Source organism: Micropterus dolomieu, linkage group LG01 (assembly GCF_021292245.1).
Source record: "Micropterus dolomieu isolate WLL.071019.BEF.003 ecotype Adirondacks linkage group LG01, ASM2129224v1, whole genome shotgun sequence".
NCBI lineage: Eukaryota > Metazoa > Chordata > Actinopteri > Centrarchiformes > Centrarchidae > Micropterus > Micropterus dolomieu.
In genome coordinates this window covers 1406881-1425929 of record NC_060150.1, presented here as the reverse complement: position 1 = coordinate 1425929, position 19049 = coordinate 1406881, and the positions used below count along the sequence as shown (strand labels likewise).

Genomic DNA, 19049 nt, shown 5'->3' with positions numbered 1-19049 from the left:
GCGTCTGGCCTTCCTGGAGACCAGACGCTGCATAGAGGGGCGAGTCAGACTGGAGAGAGAGAACAACAGACAGGTAGCTGTTTGATTCTTGGATCTTCTAAACATTTGTTGTCCTGTTCATCACGCACTTTGTGTCCTCCAGGAGCGTCTGGTGATGTCCATCCTGCCTCGTTTTCTAGTTCTGGAGATGATCTCTGACATGGCCACCATGGACGAGTATCTGCTGCCTCAGCAGTTCCATAAGATCTACATCCACCACTACAAAGACGTCAGGTAAACCCAGCAGACAGCACAGGTTGAGACCAGCTGCTGAATTAATGAAAACTATACAGGACCGAGAACAGAACCCTGAGGAACCCCACAAGTAATTTATCAATGAAAGGATCGTGTTGCTCCGTGTCTCCGTGGAAATAGGCAGCTGTTTGCTAACATGTTAGCCACAACTACTTTATATAATGATAATACGTCAGTGTTGTTTACAGACTGTTTGTCTTCCCCCTTAGTGACACAAACCTTTTAATGCAGCTTTAAGTTTATTTAGGCAGCTCTTTTCTGAGCTAGCAGCTGATGGAAGAAGTACTATTTAGTAGTAATACCACAGTGTAGAAATACTGCGTTTAACTGCATTCAAAATGTTGCTATAGTAGAAGAACAAATGTTAACATTCATATATATATTTAATATTAGAGATATTTCATAGGGGGTTAAATTGATGTAACAGGGGAAGGTGTAGCTTGGAGTCACTATCTGACCCTACAAGTGTTTACTGACCTTACAGCTCTGGTTATTTCCCTCATGTAACTGTCCTTGTTAGACTGATAAGGTAGAGAGAGCAGCTCAGGCGTCAGGCGAGCAGATATCTGTGTTCTCTGGGAGTCTGGCAAGGTTGAGTCAAACAAGAATGTTTACAGGAACTCCACAGATTAGAGGACAACTCATGGATGGTAATAGATTCCAACATTAGGCTGTTAGCACTGCAGTCTAAACATCACACAGATTTGTTGTTCTAGGTTAAGGCCAGTTAAAGCCGCCCTCCTAACGTTCTTTCTCAAACAGAGAATGGGGGTGTGGTTAATAGTCTGACGTAATCAATTACCATGACAACCAAAAACTGACAGCGGGAGTGTTTTCGCTAACGATATGCTGTGTTAAAGTTTAGTACACTTTACTGTCTGGCAGGAGTAGCTATTACTTACCCAGGATAGAAACTGATGTGCGAGTATCAGCTGTTATCAATCACACAGTCGATGGTTCTGTCACACGAGAACTCCCACTACGTTTTATGGTGCACTTACTTTACCGCGGGGGGAGGGAGGGTCTATTACTCTGTACTTGATCTTCTGCATGTAAAGTTGACTTGTTATGAACTTTGGAGAGATTGAAACTAACGAGTTATTTCTGTTTATGTAGGCTGTAAGAAACACAACACTGTATGTACATCAAACTGCTTATATCACACTGACAATAATGATATTTTCATCAGCTTTAGCTGTAGATGTTGTGTCCCTATATTACCAAGCGTACCACACAGCTCACAGGCTGTCTGCTGGGCCACGTTATGAAGTCCTCACCTTTACGTGTTGTGTCCTGAAGAACAGGGTATTTACAGACAGCCTCATTTGGCTGACATTAAAATTAACACGTTATGCTGTTGCAGTCACATATATAGTGAACAGATGCAGAGTGCATTACTGGTTAAACATGTCTTACATAAAACTATAGATGTAGTTCTACTGTATATGTATAAATTGATGAAGAAAGATTGGAACTTTTTAAAACGTGTGGATGCATCAAACGGGCCAAAATAAAAGAACATTTAAAACTAGAAAAGATTGAAGAGTAAACCAAAGCTGCAATTCTCCAGATTTTATTAATAAACAATATTTTAAATAACATTTACTGGCTCCACATGAAAATACACACAGACCGTTCTTTTAACTGAGTACAGTGACAAAACAAAACACTGTCTTGCAATGTTGAGAACAACAAAAGTCACACCTCAAGCGTTGGCTGAGTCATATTTCTTTATATATAACCAAAAAATGTATGTTGCAGACTGTATATAAGACACGTTTTCTGTCATCTGTCCTCCAACACGCACAGATGCCATAATGAAAATGAACAGCACTCTAAACCAAGAGGAGGAAACTAAAAAATAAAATGAAGACCCTCTGTTAGTTAACTTTCTGCAATAACTATGCTAGCTAACTACACCTGGCTAACTACACCTGGCTAACTACACCTGGCTAACTACAACTAGTGAACTTAGCTAACTTAACTAGAAAGACAAACCGACCATCAGACACAGAGAGACATACCTGCCAAGTTATTCACAGAAGTCCTGTGTAAATGTACGTATGTATGATAAACGATGGGATTTAGGAACATTTAGGAATGTTAAACTCCTGATTTTAATTACATTATTTTCATTTTCTTCTCACAATTTTCTCTGAATTTTGACTTTTTACTTGCAAATATTTTACATTATTTTATCAAAATTCTGACTTTAAAATGAAAATACTGATTTTGTGAATCTAGATTTTAATCACACATTTCTAATTTCTCTCCGTCTCTTTGCAGCATCCTGTTTGCAGACATCATCGGCTTCACTTCTCTGTCGCTGATCCTTTCTGCTCAGGAACTCGTTAAAACTCTCAACGAACTCTTTGGTCGCTTCGACAGGCTGGCTGAGGTCATATCACCATGGCAACTATATACGTCACTGAATTGCTTTGATAATTATTTGCATGTTTGATTTGTACATTTTTTTTAACCATTTGAGCTTCCAAGGTTTAGTTTTGTTGTTGTTTTAAATTTTTTAAATTCCTTAAAGTTTTATTTGATGCGTTCAATTTAAGCTTCTTGTTGACATTTTAGTTTCATGAGTTTCTTTTTATTTGTATTAACAAACATTAATAGAACATAAAAAACTAAACAAAGCTAATTTAATTATTATTTTCATTTGTAAGTTAATGTTAATTTATTTTTTCTATTTATTATTTTCCTTCCACTTTTTAACTGTTTTATTTTTTTATTTGTGAAACACTCTGAGCTGCATTGTGTGTATGAAAGGTGCCTTATAAATAAAGTTTAATATTGTTATAAACAGTAAAGTAAACGTGAGATACACACCTGTCACTCAGTTAATGTTTGTTAATAATGCCAGTGTGTGTTTGTGTGTGTAGGAGCATCAGTGTCTGCGTATCAAGATCCTGGGTGACTGTTATTATTGTGTATCTGGAGTCCCAGAGCCTCAGGGAGGACACGCCCGCTGCTGCGTGGAGATGGGCCTCAGTATGATCAACACCATACGGTAAAAACACACACAGGCACACACATCTGCATCACGAGAAGCTTCACCGTGACGCTAACGTGTTTCACTGCTGCAGTTATGTTCGTCGGGAGCTGCAGCAGGAGGTGGACATGAGGATCGGCGTCCACTCCGGTTCGGTTCTTTGTGGAGTTCTGGGAGTTCAGAAGTGGCAGTTTGACATCTGGAGCTGGGACGTCGACATCGCCAACAGTCTGGAGGCTGCAGGAGTGCCGGGGTCAGAAACACACACGTTTTTACTGATATAATGCAAACGCTAGTCCATCAGCTGACCTCTGGGTCATGATGAGGTGAGGACACAGAGGAAGAATGTCCTGTCTTTACCAAAATGTCCTCAGAGAGGTCTTAAAACAGTTGTCTTCACTTGACAAAAGTCACATAATTTCCAAAAATATGTTTACAAAAGTCTTCAACTTTACAAGTTACTTGATAAAATTGTCTGCAGTTTACAAAAATATCCTCAGTTTGCAAATATCTTGATTTAAAATCTTCAGTTTTCAAACATTTACTCCATTTATTTAAATTGTTTTCCTGAAATTTTCTTCTCTTTTATAAAATTAATTTAACAAAATCCCTAATAGAAAAGTGTTTTGACTTCACTTTAAAAGGTTCATTTATTGGATAAAAGAAAATCAGTCTCAGCTTAAAACTGTGATGTTTGACAGATGTTAGTTTATAGTTTGTTATTATCAGGACACATCCAACAAACATTTGGCGCCTAATTCCAATGTTTAAACAAGTCTAACAGCTTCTCGACACTGAGGATGTCTTCGGTCATACCTTCGTCTCCTCGTCTCAGGCGCATTCATATCTCGCGGGCCACTCTGGACTGCCTGAACGGGATCTACGAGACGGAGGCGGGGCACGGCCAGGAACGTAACGAGTTTCTACGGAAACACAACATCGACACGTACCTGATCCGCCCGGCGCCACAAGACGAGGTGGAGCCACCGAGAGCGAGACGTCCGAGTTACGACGAGATGACGACCTGGAGCGCCGAGCTGCCGTTCGGAGACATCCTGGGAATGAACTTTGTGAGGACATGTGAAAGAAAAGTAGGAGCTTTCTGGTGGAATAAGGAATGAATTTGACCTTTTCTTGTCCCCTGTGGTGTCCCGTAGATCCTCGCCACCTTCACGAATGGCTCTTTAACACAGCTGCCCAATCAGGTTGCAGCGCAACAGTCGGGATCACGGGAGGTCAACAAGAGGATCTGTCAGGCCATGAAGGTCCGGAGCAGCGAGCGAATGAGGAAGGAGCACATCACCACATTCACTCAGGTGTTCAAGGACTCCCACATGGAGGGAAAGGTAATGACCTCACTTCCTGCAGGGGGCGGGGCTGTTTTTGATGCTTAGCGAGCAGTTTGGTGACTCATCGTCCTCTCTTTGTCTCTCAGTACTCCCAAATGAGAGACGAACTCTTCAAGTCCAACATGGTTTGTTCTTTCATCCTGCTGCTGCTGCTGATGGCCGTCCAGGCACTGATCCCCGCCCCACGGTACACCTGTCCACCCACCTGTCCATCCACCTGTCCGCCCACCTGTCTGTCTACCTGTCCGCCCACCTGTCCATCCACCTGTCCGCCCACCTGTCCGCCCACCTGTCTACCTGTCCGCCCACCTGTCTGTCTACCTGTCTACCTGTCCGCCCACCTGTCTGTCTACCTGTCTACCTGTCTACCTGTCTACCTGTCCGCCCACCTGTCGACCCACCTCTCCGTCTACCTGCCCGCCCATCTATCTGTCAACCTGTCCACCCACCTGTCAACCTGTCCACCCACCCACCTGTCCACCTGTCCGCCCACCTGTCTGTCTACCTGTCTACCTGTCCGCCCACCTCTCCGTCTACCTGCCCGCCCATCTATCTGTCAACCTGTCCACCCACCTGTCAACCTGTCCACCCACCTGTCCGCCCACCTGTCTGTCTACCTGTCCACCCACCTGTCCACCTGTCCGCCCACCTGTCCACCGACCTGTCTACCTGTCCGTCCACCGACCTGTCTACCTGTCCGCCCACTTGTCCACCCACCTGTCTGTCTACCTGTCCACCCACCTGTCCGTCTACCTGCCCGCCCATCTATCTGTCAACCTGTCCACCCACCTGTCTACCTGTCCGTCCACCTGTCCACCCACCTATCCACCCACCTGTCCACCCACCTGTCCACCTGTCCGCCCACCTGTCTGTCTACCTGTCTGTCTACCTGTCCGCCCACCCCTCTGTCTACCTGTCCGCCCACCTGTCCACCCACCTGTCTACCTGTCCGTCCACCTGTGCGCCCACCTGTCCGCCCACCTGTCTGTCTACCTATCTACCTGTCCGCCCACCTGCCTGTCTACCTGTCTACCTGTACGTCCACCTGTCTGTCTACCTGTATACCTTATACCCACCTGTCTACCTGTCCACCCACCTGTCTACCTGTCCACCCACCTGTCCACCTGTCCACCCACCTGTCCACCTGTCCGCCCACCTGTCCACCCACCTGTCCACCCACCTGTCCACCCACCTGTCCACCTGTCCGCCCACCTGTCCGCCCACCTGTCTGTCTACCTGTCCACCCACCTGTCCACCTGTCCGCCCACCTGTCTGTCTACCTGTCCGCCCATCTGTCCACCTGTCCGCCCACCTGTCTGTCTACCTGACAGTATAATAAGTGTTTAATAACTGTTGTGTCTACAATACGTAGGTTGTTTTCGATGGTGGCTCAGTTTGTGGTCAGCTGTAGCGTCTACTTCCTGCTCCTGCTGCTGACTCTGGGGGAGGAGTTTAAGCGTTGCCCCGCCCGCCTTCAGTCTCTCTGTTGCTGGGTTCATGAAACCAAGAGCGCCCGAACCCTGCTCACGCTCACCGCCATCGCCGTCAACTTCGGAGTCGCCTCCTCAGACATCGTGAGTCTGATAAAGTCGTTAGGCTTCTTCTCTGGAGGTTAAGGTGAAAATGTCGACGTTTGGGTTTAAAAATTGATGGGTTGCCAGTCAAGATTTTACAAGCAACTCCATTAGAAAGCTTCCCATCAGATTGTCAATAACGTTTCCCAGATTCTCAGCAACCAGAGGTTCCTGTTGGCACTCAAACATTTTAAGTCACCTCACTGGGAAAGTTGCTTTTCAGAGTTGCCATGTTTATCATCACTTTCGGCAATCTGGCAACATGTATTTTCCAATGAAGGTCAAGGTGAAAATGTTAAAGCATCTTTTGGAAAATGTTACGAACCACAAACTGCTCCAAAACTTGAAACTTGACAACTGTCGAAGTAACAGCGTTGACACAACACACACTGTAAATGTTGCCCACTCAGATTGGCTAACTGGCTACAAAAACAATTTGCTTTAACGCAACTCTGTCTGTGATGTTGCCCAATTTCTCAGAAACCAGAAATTTCCATAGTTGCCCAACAACTTTTCCTTTGGGAAATGTTTGAAGGTTTCTAAAAGACTTATTTCCTTCCCTCCAGCTGTGGTGTGATTCGTCAGAGACTCACATCAACGGCAGTGACTCCAAGTTGGCTCCGCCCACCACCACCTGGTCCGACATCAACATCTGCACACATCCAGAGGTGAGCGCTAACATGTCAACGCTACATCAATATTTTCTTTGTTCATGATACGTGACTTTGATTATGTGATGATTCATGACCTCCTCGTGTACAGTTCATGGTGCTGAGCGGCGTGGTTGCCATGGCTACCTGCGCGGTGTTCCTCAGGTTGAGCTGCGTGTTGAAGCTCGCTGTCCTCCTGCTGGCCACCGCCCTCTACACCTACCTCATAGAGACACACAGGTGCTAACCAATGTTGTCAAACTGCTAGCTTATCCAAAATAATGCTTTCTCCTAGCCAGTGTAATGCTAGCTACAAACAGCTAGCATATCAAGCATCATGCTACATTGTATTTATTAGCTGATGATATGCTCGCTACAAACAGCTAGCATATCAAGCATCATGCTACATTGCCTTTGTATTTATTAGCTGATGATATCCTCGCTACAAACAGCTAGCATATCAAGCATCATGCTACATTGTATTTATTAGCTGATGATATCCTCGCTACAAACAGCTAGCATATCAAGCATCATGCTACATTGTATTTATTAGCTGATGATATGCTCGCTAAAAACAGCTAGCATATGAAACATTGTGCCACCTAGTTAATGTTGTATTCTCTACAAGCAGCTGTGCAGTATTATACTACCGGTTAGTTTTTAATCAACGTTGCTAGTGATAATTAGCAACCTGTAAATAGCCTCCCTCTGCAGTTTTAATTAATGTTACCATTGATTTAATTGTTTTATCATTTAGTAAGTCTTACTGTCTTGATATAAATCTTATATGTTCTTTATTTTTCTATGCTCTTATCTTGTCTTTACTTTATAGGTTGTGCTGTGTATCATGTCTGTTATGCTATGTTTATTCCCAACTGATGTTGTGTTACCTACAAACAGCTAGCATAACCAACGTTATGCTATAGCTGTTTATTCCTCATTGATGTTGTGCTAGCTACAAAAACGAGTCACAAACAGTTAGCTTGCGTTACTTGTTCCTTGCTGATGAGAGCTTGGATTATTATTTATTAATTTTCAGCAGAATTACAGGATGATATGATCTTATCATGTTATCAGAATGATTTCTGCTGCTAACATTACCAACCGGTGGCCCATCCAACGTGATACCACCTAATTATTTTTAGCCAGTGTTTTGCTAGCTAGATATACTAGGCCTAAATCTAATTCAGTCAACTTAACTTAAAAGAGGGAGCTCTAGTGTTTGCATGTATCTGATTTTACTTGTTAACAAACCACTTTAAATATATACTTATGTGTGTGATTACAAGGCTAACAATAGGGCAACTATCTTAGAATAATGCATGAACACTCTCAAGTTAGATAAATTTATAGTAGCATTTATAAAATTTAATTGAATGTCTGTTGACCAAACACCACTGTGTCTCTCAGGTCTCATAACTTGTGCAAGAAAGGAGTTTGTGTCGTTCTCATGGTGATGTTTGTGGTAGCCGTGCTCTACAACAGCAGACAGGTGAGTTCTACTGGGTTCTGCTGGTTCTGACAGCTCAGTGCTTCTGATGGCTGTTGAGTAAAACTGCTTCTTCGTTGGTAGCTGGAGGCGACGGCGCGGCTGGACTTCCTGTGGCGTCTCCAGGCGAGGAAGGAAGTGGAGGACATGAAGGAGCTGAGGGAGCACAACGAGTGTCTGCTGCTCAACATCCTGCCGGCCCACGTCGCCCAACACTTCCTGGGGAGGGACCGCTACAACGAGGTACCTGCTACCTGTTACCAGGCATTTCGTGTGAACGTCCAGGTGTTAAGTGTGCGTGTGTGTGTTTTCAGGAGTTCTACTCCGAGTCGTACGGGCGAGTCGGCGTCCTCTTCGCTTCTCTTCCGGGTTTCTCCGACTTCTACGAGCAGAAGGAGCTTGTTTATCAGCACGTGTGTCTCCGCCTCCTCAACCGCATCATCACCGACTTCGATGAGGTCACACACACGCACACACACATTGCTTTCTTTCTGCAATCTTAAAACAATATTTATTTTTTTGCTTTAACATTTTACAGAGTTAATGTAAAACAAACATTTTGTCTGTAAAATGTAAAAAAATCCAGAGTCCAAGTTGACGTATTGAGATGTTTCATTTTGGCCGACCAACAATCCAAAACCCTGAGAGGACAAAACCCTAGAGGAAAAAATCTGTGTATGGTTCGTTCGTTTCATTATTTTGTTTCAAAACCAAATGGGAAAAAACAAAAAGTCGTTTTTTGAATCAAAACGGATAAACAGAAAACAAAAAAAACAGACAATCGGTTTTTGGTTTTCTGTTTTAAAAACAAAACGGAAAAATTCTGATTTTGATCCGATTATTGTAGCTTTGTGTGTTACACTTAATAAACCTGCAGCAGATACACTTGGTGAGGGCGGCGCCTGATGTAATGTAATAAAGATGAGCTTGAACATCAGCATAGGTGGTTTTCAGTTAGAAAAACAGGAGGCGTTCAGTTTGTAACTCACTAGCAACTGGAACAGGAACAGAAGTTGCCTGAGAATCATCCGGTTTTTAAGATTTCATCAGTATCAAATTAACTCAGTGATAGTTGTCAGTACATCCAATGCTACACAGTAAACATGAGCTGTTATTAGCTAAATCGGCGAGCTGTATATTAACAAATATAAAATAAATGGATGAAAAGCTTCGGGTGACTTTCGTTCAGCTTCTCTGTTTCCACCTGACCTTTATTTTCTTTGCGAGATGGAAGATATCTGCGGAGAGCCTCCAGCTGCAGGAACACATGGACCAGTGTGTAAAAGTTAGTTTGAAAACCAGTAGGGATGCAACACCAGTCAAAGATAGAACAAAAAAACTTTTTTTGTTTTGTTTTTTCCGACTTAGTTTTCAAACTAAATAATGAAAGAACGAACCATAACCATGGAAAAACAAAATCTGACTTCTAAAAACTAAATCCGACATCTTGCATAAAACCTGAAATGGAACAAAAGCAAAAGGGTTTGAATATACAACCTATAAGTCCGTAATATATCAGTCGTACTGATCTTCAGACAGGCAGATTACCGAGATATAAAACACAAAGAATGACGTTTCTCAAAATTGTTGCCTTTTGAGGTTTTTGTCAATCGACTTATCAGTTAATCAGTTCGACTCTGATACATGACTGATGTCATCGATGATTACGCTAAAGAAAAGGAAATTTATAAATTCATATGGAGGAAAAACAAGGAGAGAATCGGGCAAATTATATTTTATTATTATTATTTTCACTTCATATTTTACTTCTTCTGCTGTATCTAGATAACCAAACTCATCTACTGTCGTTTACGTTACGCGATAACGACTTTACTGTGATATTTAAATCTAAAAATGACTTTAGATCATTTATTGACCGACAGATTCATCTCACAGAAGTTTGACAAACAGAATACTTGTGTTTTAGTAAATGAGACTAATAAAGTTTTTCTCTCGCTGTGTGCAGCTGCTGGATGAATGTTACTTCCATGAGGTGGAGAAGATTAAAACCATCGGCAGTTCGTACATGGCAGCTTCTGGTCTCTCTCCAGACAGACAGGTCGGCTGTGTGATGCGTTTTCCAATATGTTTCTTAATATTCATGGAAGTAATTTAAAATTTTTTCAGATTTTAATTAATTAAGTATGAAATAAATTATATTTTTTTACATTTAAAGTTGTTTTTTAATCAATATGAAATTAAATAATAAATATTTAAAGCATTTTGTTTTCTTCAGAAAATTATTAAAATTGTTCTTTTTCATTCAATCAAGTGTTTTTAAACAAAGTTTCGTCATAAAAATAATAAATAATGCATAAAATTGGCGTCACGGTCGATCCGCCTGCTGGACATTTTCAGTCTTTACATCTTCTCTGTCCTTCTTTGCTTCCCCTCCCATGATCCTTCACTGCTTCTTCTCCACGCCGCTTGTGTTCAGGAGTGTGAGGACGGCTGGCATCACCTCAGCGAGCTGGTTCTGTTCGCCCTCGCCATGCAGGAAACACTCACACACATCAACGCCCAAACAGGAAACAGCTTCCAGCTCCGAGTCGGTACGCACGCCGTCACATCAGGGCTCAGAAAAGTTAAACATTTAGCTTTTTTACTAAAATATCATCAAATATACACATAAAACATGGAAACAAAGTAATACTTTTAATCAGTATTCAAGTATTTTGTAAGTATTAGACGTGATAATGAAACTCTTTTTTTTAAAAACACTTTTCTGTCTTATGAACTCTCTGACATCCTGTGCAGGTATCGCTCACGGCCCGGTGATCGCAGGTGTGATCGGAGCCACCAAACCTCAGTACGACATCTGGGGGACGACGGTGAACATGGCGAGCAGGATGGAGAGCACCGGTGTCAGCGGGAGGATCCAGGTGAGCACATCTGTCTGCAGGAGTGTTTGTAAGTTTATACTTAATGTTTATAACCCCCCCCCCCCCCCCCCCCGTTTAGGTCCCAGAATCCACCAGCTGTATCCTGGTGGAGCGAGGCTTCCTACGGCAGCTCAGAGGGAACATTTACATCAAAGGCATCAGTGAACGCCACGGAAAGGTGAGACAGTGTTCTGTAAACAGGTGCTGGGGTCATAACAACTGTGTTACAACACTGTCACAAACATTCCCACGACTGCCGGATTTTAAATGAACACCATGTGTTGGTTGGAGACTGAACTACGTGACGTGTTATCATGTCTGAGAGTCTGAAGAGGCAACAGCAACGTGTCGTGTTTTTACAAGAGCAGGGCTGCAGATAACCATTATTCTCATAGTTAATCTGAGGATGGTTTTCTCGATTAATCGTTCAGTTGTTTGGTCTATAAAATGTCAGAAAATGGTGAATGTTTCCCAAAGAGGACGTCCTCAAAGATATTCAGTTTACTGTCGTAGACGGGGAAAGAAACCAGAAAATATTCACATTTAAGAAGCTGGAATCAGAGAATTTAGCCAGAGCTGATTGATTGATTATCAAGATAGTTGGCGATTAATTTCACAGTTGACAACTAGTCAATTAATCGTTGCAGCTCTATAGAAAGCCTAAGTCCAGACGAGAGATGTAGCTCATTTAACAGTTTTCACACAAGGTCAAACTGCAACTTTCTTGACGGACAAAATTATCTTTTAAATTGACAAACATCATGTGATCAAAAAACAAGATGTCTCTCGCCGTTGACCACCGTACGTACATTTTCCGAAGTAAGGTCCCGTGGACAGGAAGCGAGTGACTTCTGCAGGACCAACAAACCATGACAGGTTCCCTCTTTCCGACGTCCCCACATCTTTCACTGAGCTAAAAGTTAACTCGCCTTGAATTAAAGCAGTGGGTGGTTCTAATAAAAAACTAAATACGACCAGACTTCATGCTTCAGATTGGCTGAAAACTCCCTCGCCTTCCTTCACTGACCCAAAACAAACAGAACCATGTGATGCTGCGTCTGGAAGAACACGGCTTTAAAACAGGAGTTTCATCATTAAACCGGTAACAGTTTCATCCCTGCTGAGAACTTTGGATGGAGGTTGTTTGGTATGTAAAGGCTGATATATGTACAAACACAGTAGTCGTTGATGAGGATGGTGTTTAAATCTTAATTATTCATAAATTCTAACAGTTATCAGTAAGAAAAGTCACAGCAGCCGTCTATAAAGAATTACACACAATTTAACATGTAAATTGTCTCAGTTGCTTTAACACAGTACAACTCAAAGGTGCCTTTAAACATCATTTGTTTTGTTCAGGTTCGAACGTTTTTCATGAGCAGTCGCGAGGAACCTTCCAGTTTCATGGAGCGTGGCGGTGGGCGGGGCTTCGGTCTGAACAGGAACACTCTGGGAGCTGTGGTCTACAGTCTGGTTCAGGCCAGGAAGAGAGAGAAGCTGATAGAGGAGAACGGAGGCTTTCACCTGGTGGAGGCTTCGTAGGAGGATCCAGTGACGTGAGTTAACATCAGGACGCCAACCAGGAGAGAAACTAACGGTGCTCCAAACGTCTTCTTCTGACATCGAATTCAACGCGTTCTGTTTCAGGGGACGACGGTTTCGCTGTCGATCTGAAGATTTTTTGACTTTGTTTCTCTTTTGTGAAGTTTTTTTCTTTTTTTTATAAATGTACATTTGGATTCACAAAAACCTTTTTAAAATCTAGAAGAGCAGCTGAAAAACCAACAGAAATGTCTTTTCCCACGCTACAAATGCATCGACCACGGAGAGTTTGTCGATTCATTTTCTTGCGCTCGACTAATCGATTAATCGACTAATCGTTGCAGCTCTAACTAATATTATATTGTTTTTAAACAGTTACCTGTTTAAACTATTTATATAATCGATTAATCGTTTTAGGTATTTTTTAAGCAAAAATGTGGGAAATTGCTTGTTTAATCCTCTTAAATTTGAGGATTTGCTTCTATTCTTTGTCATTTATGACAGTAAATGAAGAGTCTTTGGGTTTTGGACTGTTAGTTGGACAAAAGAAGCAATTTGAAGACGTCACTTTGGCCTCTGGAAAACTGTAATTTCTTGACATTTTACAGACTAAACGATGAGTCGATTAATCGTGAAAACAGTCGGCAGATTAGTCGATAATGAAAATAATCGTTAGTTGCAGCCTTAATATTTGTGTTCATTAATGGTGATAAATGATGTGAACGTCCCGCGAGGTGCAGACAACTCGGCACAACACCGGCGAAGCTGATGGTGTCTCTTCCTCGTCTGCCAACACACCCGCTGAAGCGCACCGACGCCCCCTTCTTTAAAGGTTAGGATTAAAAGTTTGGATTCATTCTCGCTCTTTAAAAAGATTTATTAAAAGCTTCTTTCTTTCCACATTTTATTTACAGCTGTATGTGTTGAATTGTATATTATAATAGGCTACGTTAACTTATTGGGAGCCAACTGGTAGTTCTGTGTAAAATGAGACGCACCCCCACATCGCCAAAATGGTATGACGCTACTTTCATAACGCCGCTACAAAGATTCGACTGTCGAATCAGGCTCCGCCCATCGAAGCACAGAATCGGCCCTACAGATGTCCCTTTTATAATGTAAAACAATTTAAATCATTTTGACCTCGTCTGGATTCACAATCAAACACCAGCAGGCGGTGGAGGCTTCCTGTTGAGAACGACTCGTACAAACTGTGATGGAAACTTAAAGAAGAACAACATTAAAAACAAGAACCTGAGCAGCTGGCGCTGCAGCCAAACTTCTGTTTCATCTTTTGTCAGATTTCAGTTGTTTCTGAGACATTAAAGAACTTTTTACGTTTGGATTCAGACAATCCATGTGAAATAAATGTTTACTGTCGCTGTGGTTTGTTTACGTGGTTTAAACTGACAAATGTTTTCTGTATGAAATCAGTGTAACATTAGAAATTAATTAAAGTGAAATGGTCCTTTACGCTCCTGAGTTTCTGTAAAGCTTGTTTTACTTTGTCTTTTACGTCCACTTCAAACAGCTGTGAACACGGAAGTCCTCGAAGTTGAGATTTCCCAGCAGCACACGAACGCACCACATCCGAGAAAACTCCCTGAACGTTCTCGTTTGGTTACGACAGCGTTACGTTCAAATGTTTCCGTGCGTTATTTAGTGTCAAACTTTCAGTCCCTAAAATATTGATTTCAAAATTATGAAAACTTTCTTATCTTATCTTAAAAACATTCCTGAAACTCATAATTAATTAATAATATTCATCTGAAAACTACGAAACATCATCAACTTCTATGTTCCCTTTTTGTTCCCTTTGGTTCTGAGAAAGTTTCCAAAATAGGCGTCTAGCAAAAAGAAGTTTGAAAGGGAAATTTAAATACGATTAAAAGGACAATAAATGGTTATAATATGTTATTTTTAAATGTTCTAGTAAACTTTTGCAGGATTTTTAGAAAGAAGTTTAGAACATTTATACACTTAGAAAATTATAATAGAAACTTTCTTTATGATTTAAAGATGTTTAGTTTCAGGTTATCAGCAAAGTCCATCTCTAACCAGACTCCATTCAGAATCTAAGAAGATTAAATCACACAGAGTGACTAAAGCATGTTCAGGTGATTTAAAGCGTTTCGCGCTTCAGATCAGCTGCTCACTGTGTGACTAATGATGAACTCTATCAGGTCGTCAGCTGGTAGTTTTATGTTCTCACAGTTTCATGGTTTGGCTCCTGACGATTCACACCTTAAACAGAAATTAACTCGACCTTTGAAGGAAAAACTAAAATGTCCCGTTTTGCTGACGGTCCTTAAAAATGTGTCTTTGGTCAATGTCATAGATAAAGTGATGACTCGACAGTCGTGTGTGAAGAAATCCATGCGAGGAGAGAAAACTCTCTTCCCCACGCTAACAGGAAATAGATTCTGCCAATTAACCACAAAAAGACAGAAAATCTGCTGTTTTTATTCACAGTTGTCGTCCAGATTTGAGCCTTGAAATCTTCTGTTTGGTGCAGCTCTGCTCTCATTGGCTACACTTCTGTCTCCTCTCTGAGCGCCCGGCCGCCTTTTAGGGTGGACAAAAATGTTTCTTACATACTTGGAACAAATGATTTGAGTTATTTAAAATGCAGTCTCTGCTTGTTCCCCTGTAAAACTGTTGAACACCAGATATATTTACTAACCGCAGAGCGTGACTGGACTTTATCCGTCCGTCCCATTGACGCGAGCGTGGCATCTCAGGAACGCCTCGAGGGAACTTCTTCTAAATTCTAACAAACGTCCACTTGGACTCAAAACCATGAAGATTAAAATTTGGTGGTCGAAGGTCAGCGGTGAACTTAAGATAAGTTTTTAGCTGTAATGTAGCTCTCGAGTTTGATCAGAAGTCTGGAGTGAGGAGAAATCTGTTAGGAGAAGAGACTCAAATATCTGCAGCAGCGGCCCCTCGGCCCCAAACAAGGCCTCAAGTCTTTGCTAGCAGTTAAATTGTTCATAATTGACCCGTACAAACAGAAAACAATTGGTAAATCTGTTCAAGTGTATCATAATAAAAAGAACTGTGGCCCCTGAGGGGCCCACTGAAAGGCTCAGTGTACACATTGTACATGTACAGTTGCAGAACTGTTTGTACTTTACCTGAGTATTTTCTTTGTGCCACTTTCGACTTCGCCGCCACATCTCAGACGGAAAAACTGTGCTCTTTTATTTTCACTGCATTTATCTCACAGCTTTAGGTTCTTTACAAAGTCACATTTTTACACACAAAGAGTTTTTAAAATCGGATGTCTTGTGACAAAAATATTGTACCTTAGTTAACACACAAAAATTAACTGGCAACTTTTTTGTCAAGTCATTTTAAGACCGATGCAAAATAGTTCAACACGCCTGCTTATTAATAATCTCATGATGTACTTTTTCCTGATTATACTTATGCTACATACTTTTACTCAAGTTACATTGTCAGTGCAGTACTTTTTCTTGTAAGAGAGTATTTTTACAGTGAGGTATTAGTAGTGAATTTTATTTTGGCCCAAGTAGAGGATATGAATACTTTGTACACCAGTTGGAGAGTTTTTGACTCCGTCAGTAATAATTTAGCAAGAATTTGGCTTTAGCCGATTTCCCGACATCAGCCATCACGATATATTCGAAGTGACCTCATCCAGGACTCGTGAAAATCACAATGCTAAGAGAAAAGACGGGGCCCCAAAAGGTGCTGCGTTCAGCCGTGAAATCAAACGTGCTTGCGGCGAGATCACGGGATTTACCCGGAAACAACGCATTTTAATTGGCTGGTTTTTAACTCTGCGCCTCAGCGTGACGACCTGGTGGGCGTTATCTTCTCAGCCTGGGAAACACGAGGTGTGGCGTGAGAACTGCTTGAAATGGATGACTATTTTCTTCAGTAATCTGTGTGTTTAATGGTGCATCATTGGGCTTATTTTGACATATTCCTAAAATAATGCGAGACTGCTGTAAAATAAACGGTAGGCGCAGTTATTGAGCTAGCCAGGGAGCGTTAGCTTAGTTAGCTGCTACATAGCTAGCTTCCTAGTTTGTTTATATGTTTTATATTTATACTGTTTAACCTTCTAATGTTTACATGTAGATATTTGTTATTGATATTTGTATTAATTCCTACTTTCTTTGGGATCCTGTTTGTTTTTCGTTGGTTGCTGCAGCTCGATTACGGTGACCTGCAGTACAGAAATGCGCCTGAGCGATGTTTATCTTTGCTGGATGCTGTCTACCGTAGCGGTAAGAAGGCCTTTAGTTACGCTGCTCCGTCCTCCTGCAACACACTGCAGACTGATGCAGCAGTTAAGAAATCTGATCTCGTTTGGTGAATTTAAACATCGGATGAAAGAAATAGATGCTATAAATTGTTGTCACTGCTTTTAAAAATAATTAAATCCTTTAAACCTACGGTGTGTACAAATTTTACTTGTGTTTGTGTGTCTGAAGAGTTAAATGTCGTTTGTTGTTGTGCGTGTGCATAAATAAAGGTAAAAAAAGACGGCTGATCGCCCCCTGGTGGCCGGCTGCAGTCGTAAACCCCCTTCATGTTAGTGGATAGGGCGGCTTTAAGCATCTGAGAGCCAATATTATGAAACGGGTGAAACGCCATCGTGTTTGTTCAGGTGTTCAGTGGTTATTTGATGCTGTAATAAAAAGAATAATAAGAATTCTGTGTGTCTGTTCAGAAGCTAAGACACTGCTTATTTTATTTTTGTTACTTACTGTCCATCCATTTCAATCATTATTTTAACTTTATAAAAATGTTTTAGTACATTTAAGTTATATTAATTATGATTACTGTCACATTTATCATTTCTAATTAAATTAATAGATTATTAGTATTTTATTAACATGTAACATTTTTATTAGTATTTATTTACCGTTAATATTATACTGCCTTTACCTTTTTCTTCTCCCTCTTGTTGATATTACTGAACAGCTGGAGGTGCGTTTGATGACCTTTGACCTCCAGCTGTGAATAATTAGCCTGAAGAGTTGCATGATCCCTGAGTTTTATCTGGGGTCAAAGGTCACGTCTGTTCCTGCAGATCAGTCCCCCTAAAAGACAAGTGCACAACCAACCAGCTCATTCAGGACGAGATAAAAGCAAACTTCAGATTTACATGAACAGATTAATAAGCTGAGTCTTTGTTTGGAAAAGTAAGGTTTTTAAAGGTGCCTGTTTCACCTCAGTTAGAAATGTTGTTTCCTCTGCTGCAGGTTTTCTGCTCATGTTGTTTCCTCTGCTGCAGGTTTTCTGCTCATGTTGTTTCCTCTGCAGCAGCAGGTTTTCTGCTCATGTTCTTTCCTCTGCTGCTGCAGGTTTTCTGCTCATGTTGTTTCCTCTGCTGCTGCAGGTTTTCTGCTCATGTTGTTTCCTCTGCTGCTGCAGGTTTTCTGCTCATGTTGTTTCCTCTGCTGCAGGTTTTCTGCTCATGTTCTTTCCTCTGCAGCAGCAGGTTTTCTGCTCATGTTCTTTCCTCTGCTGCAGCAGGTTTTCTGCTCATGTTGTTTCCTCTGCTGCTGCAGGTTTTCTGCTCATGTTCTTTCCTCTGCAGCAGCAGGTTTTCTGCTCATGTTGTTTCCTCTGCTGCTGCAGGTTTTCTGCTCATGTTCTTTCCTCTGCAGCAGGTTTTCTGCTCATGTTGTTTCCTCTGCTGCAGGTTTTCTGCTCATGTTCTTTCCTCTGCTGCTGCAGGTTTTCTGCTCATGTTCTTTCCTCTGCTGCTGCAGGTTTTCTGCTCATGTTCTTTCCTCTGCTGCAGCAGGTTTTCTGCTCATGTTGTTTCCTCTGCTGCTGCAGGTTTTCTGCTCATGTTCTTTCCTCTGCAGCAGCAGGTTTTCTGCTCATGTTCTTTCCTCTGCTGCTGCAGGTTTTCTGCTCATGTTGTTTCCTCTGCTGCAGGTTTTCTGCTCATGTTCAGAGTCTCAGTGACATGTGGGGAATAAAGTCTTATGAATATATACACAGTTAACTTCAGCAGCTCTGATGAAGTCCAGCTTCCTGCAGCAGAGGGACAGTCCGACAGAGGAAAGGTGTCTCTGAAAGGGGGACAGCAGAGACCCGGAGGAAAGACACTGCAGCCGATCATGTTTCTATTCTCCGAGTGTCACATCGTTTTCTCTCGTATTATTATGACTTCCTTCTCCAAATGTCTGATCGCTCCTCGGTCGCAGTTGACAGACTCCAATTCCGCCTTCCGGTTTGTGTAGTTCTGTGGCTCTTTAGCGGACAGTCTGCAGAGACA

The 19049-nt window shown here is 41.8% G+C and overlaps 1 protein-coding gene across 1 annotated transcript in view; it reads left to right on the top strand.

Annotated features, from left to right (window-relative positions):
• The window catches only part of si:ch211-132f19.7 (adenylate cyclase type 8), a 17830-nt gene extending 4149 nt beyond the window's left edge, over positions 1 to 13681 (top strand). The window contains exons 7-23 of the mRNA XM_046051877.1: positions 2581 to 2692; positions 3186 to 3313; positions 3390 to 3548; positions 4131 to 4365; positions 4453 to 4641; positions 4731 to 4831; positions 6017 to 6218; positions 6785 to 6886; positions 6981 to 7108; positions 8279 to 8360; positions 8442 to 8600; positions 8672 to 8815; positions 10324 to 10416; positions 10795 to 10909; positions 11115 to 11239; positions 11319 to 11417; positions 12599 to 13681. Coding sequence (XP_045907833.1) covers positions 2581 to 2692; positions 3186 to 3313; positions 3390 to 3548; positions 4131 to 4365; positions 4453 to 4641; positions 4731 to 4831; positions 6017 to 6218; positions 6785 to 6886; positions 6981 to 7108; positions 8279 to 8360; positions 8442 to 8600; positions 8672 to 8815; positions 10324 to 10416; positions 10795 to 10909; positions 11115 to 11239; positions 11319 to 11417; positions 12599 to 12781 — 2356 coding nt within the window. The 3' untranslated portion in view covers positions 12782 to 13681. The remainder of the gene's footprint in view (positions 1 to 2580; positions 2693 to 3185; positions 3314 to 3389; positions 3549 to 4130; positions 4366 to 4452; positions 4642 to 4730; positions 4832 to 6016; positions 6219 to 6784; positions 6887 to 6980; positions 7109 to 8278; positions 8361 to 8441; positions 8601 to 8671; positions 8816 to 10323; positions 10417 to 10794; positions 10910 to 11114; positions 11240 to 11318; positions 11418 to 12598) is intronic.
• Positions 13682 to 19049: the final 5368 nt, after the last annotated feature.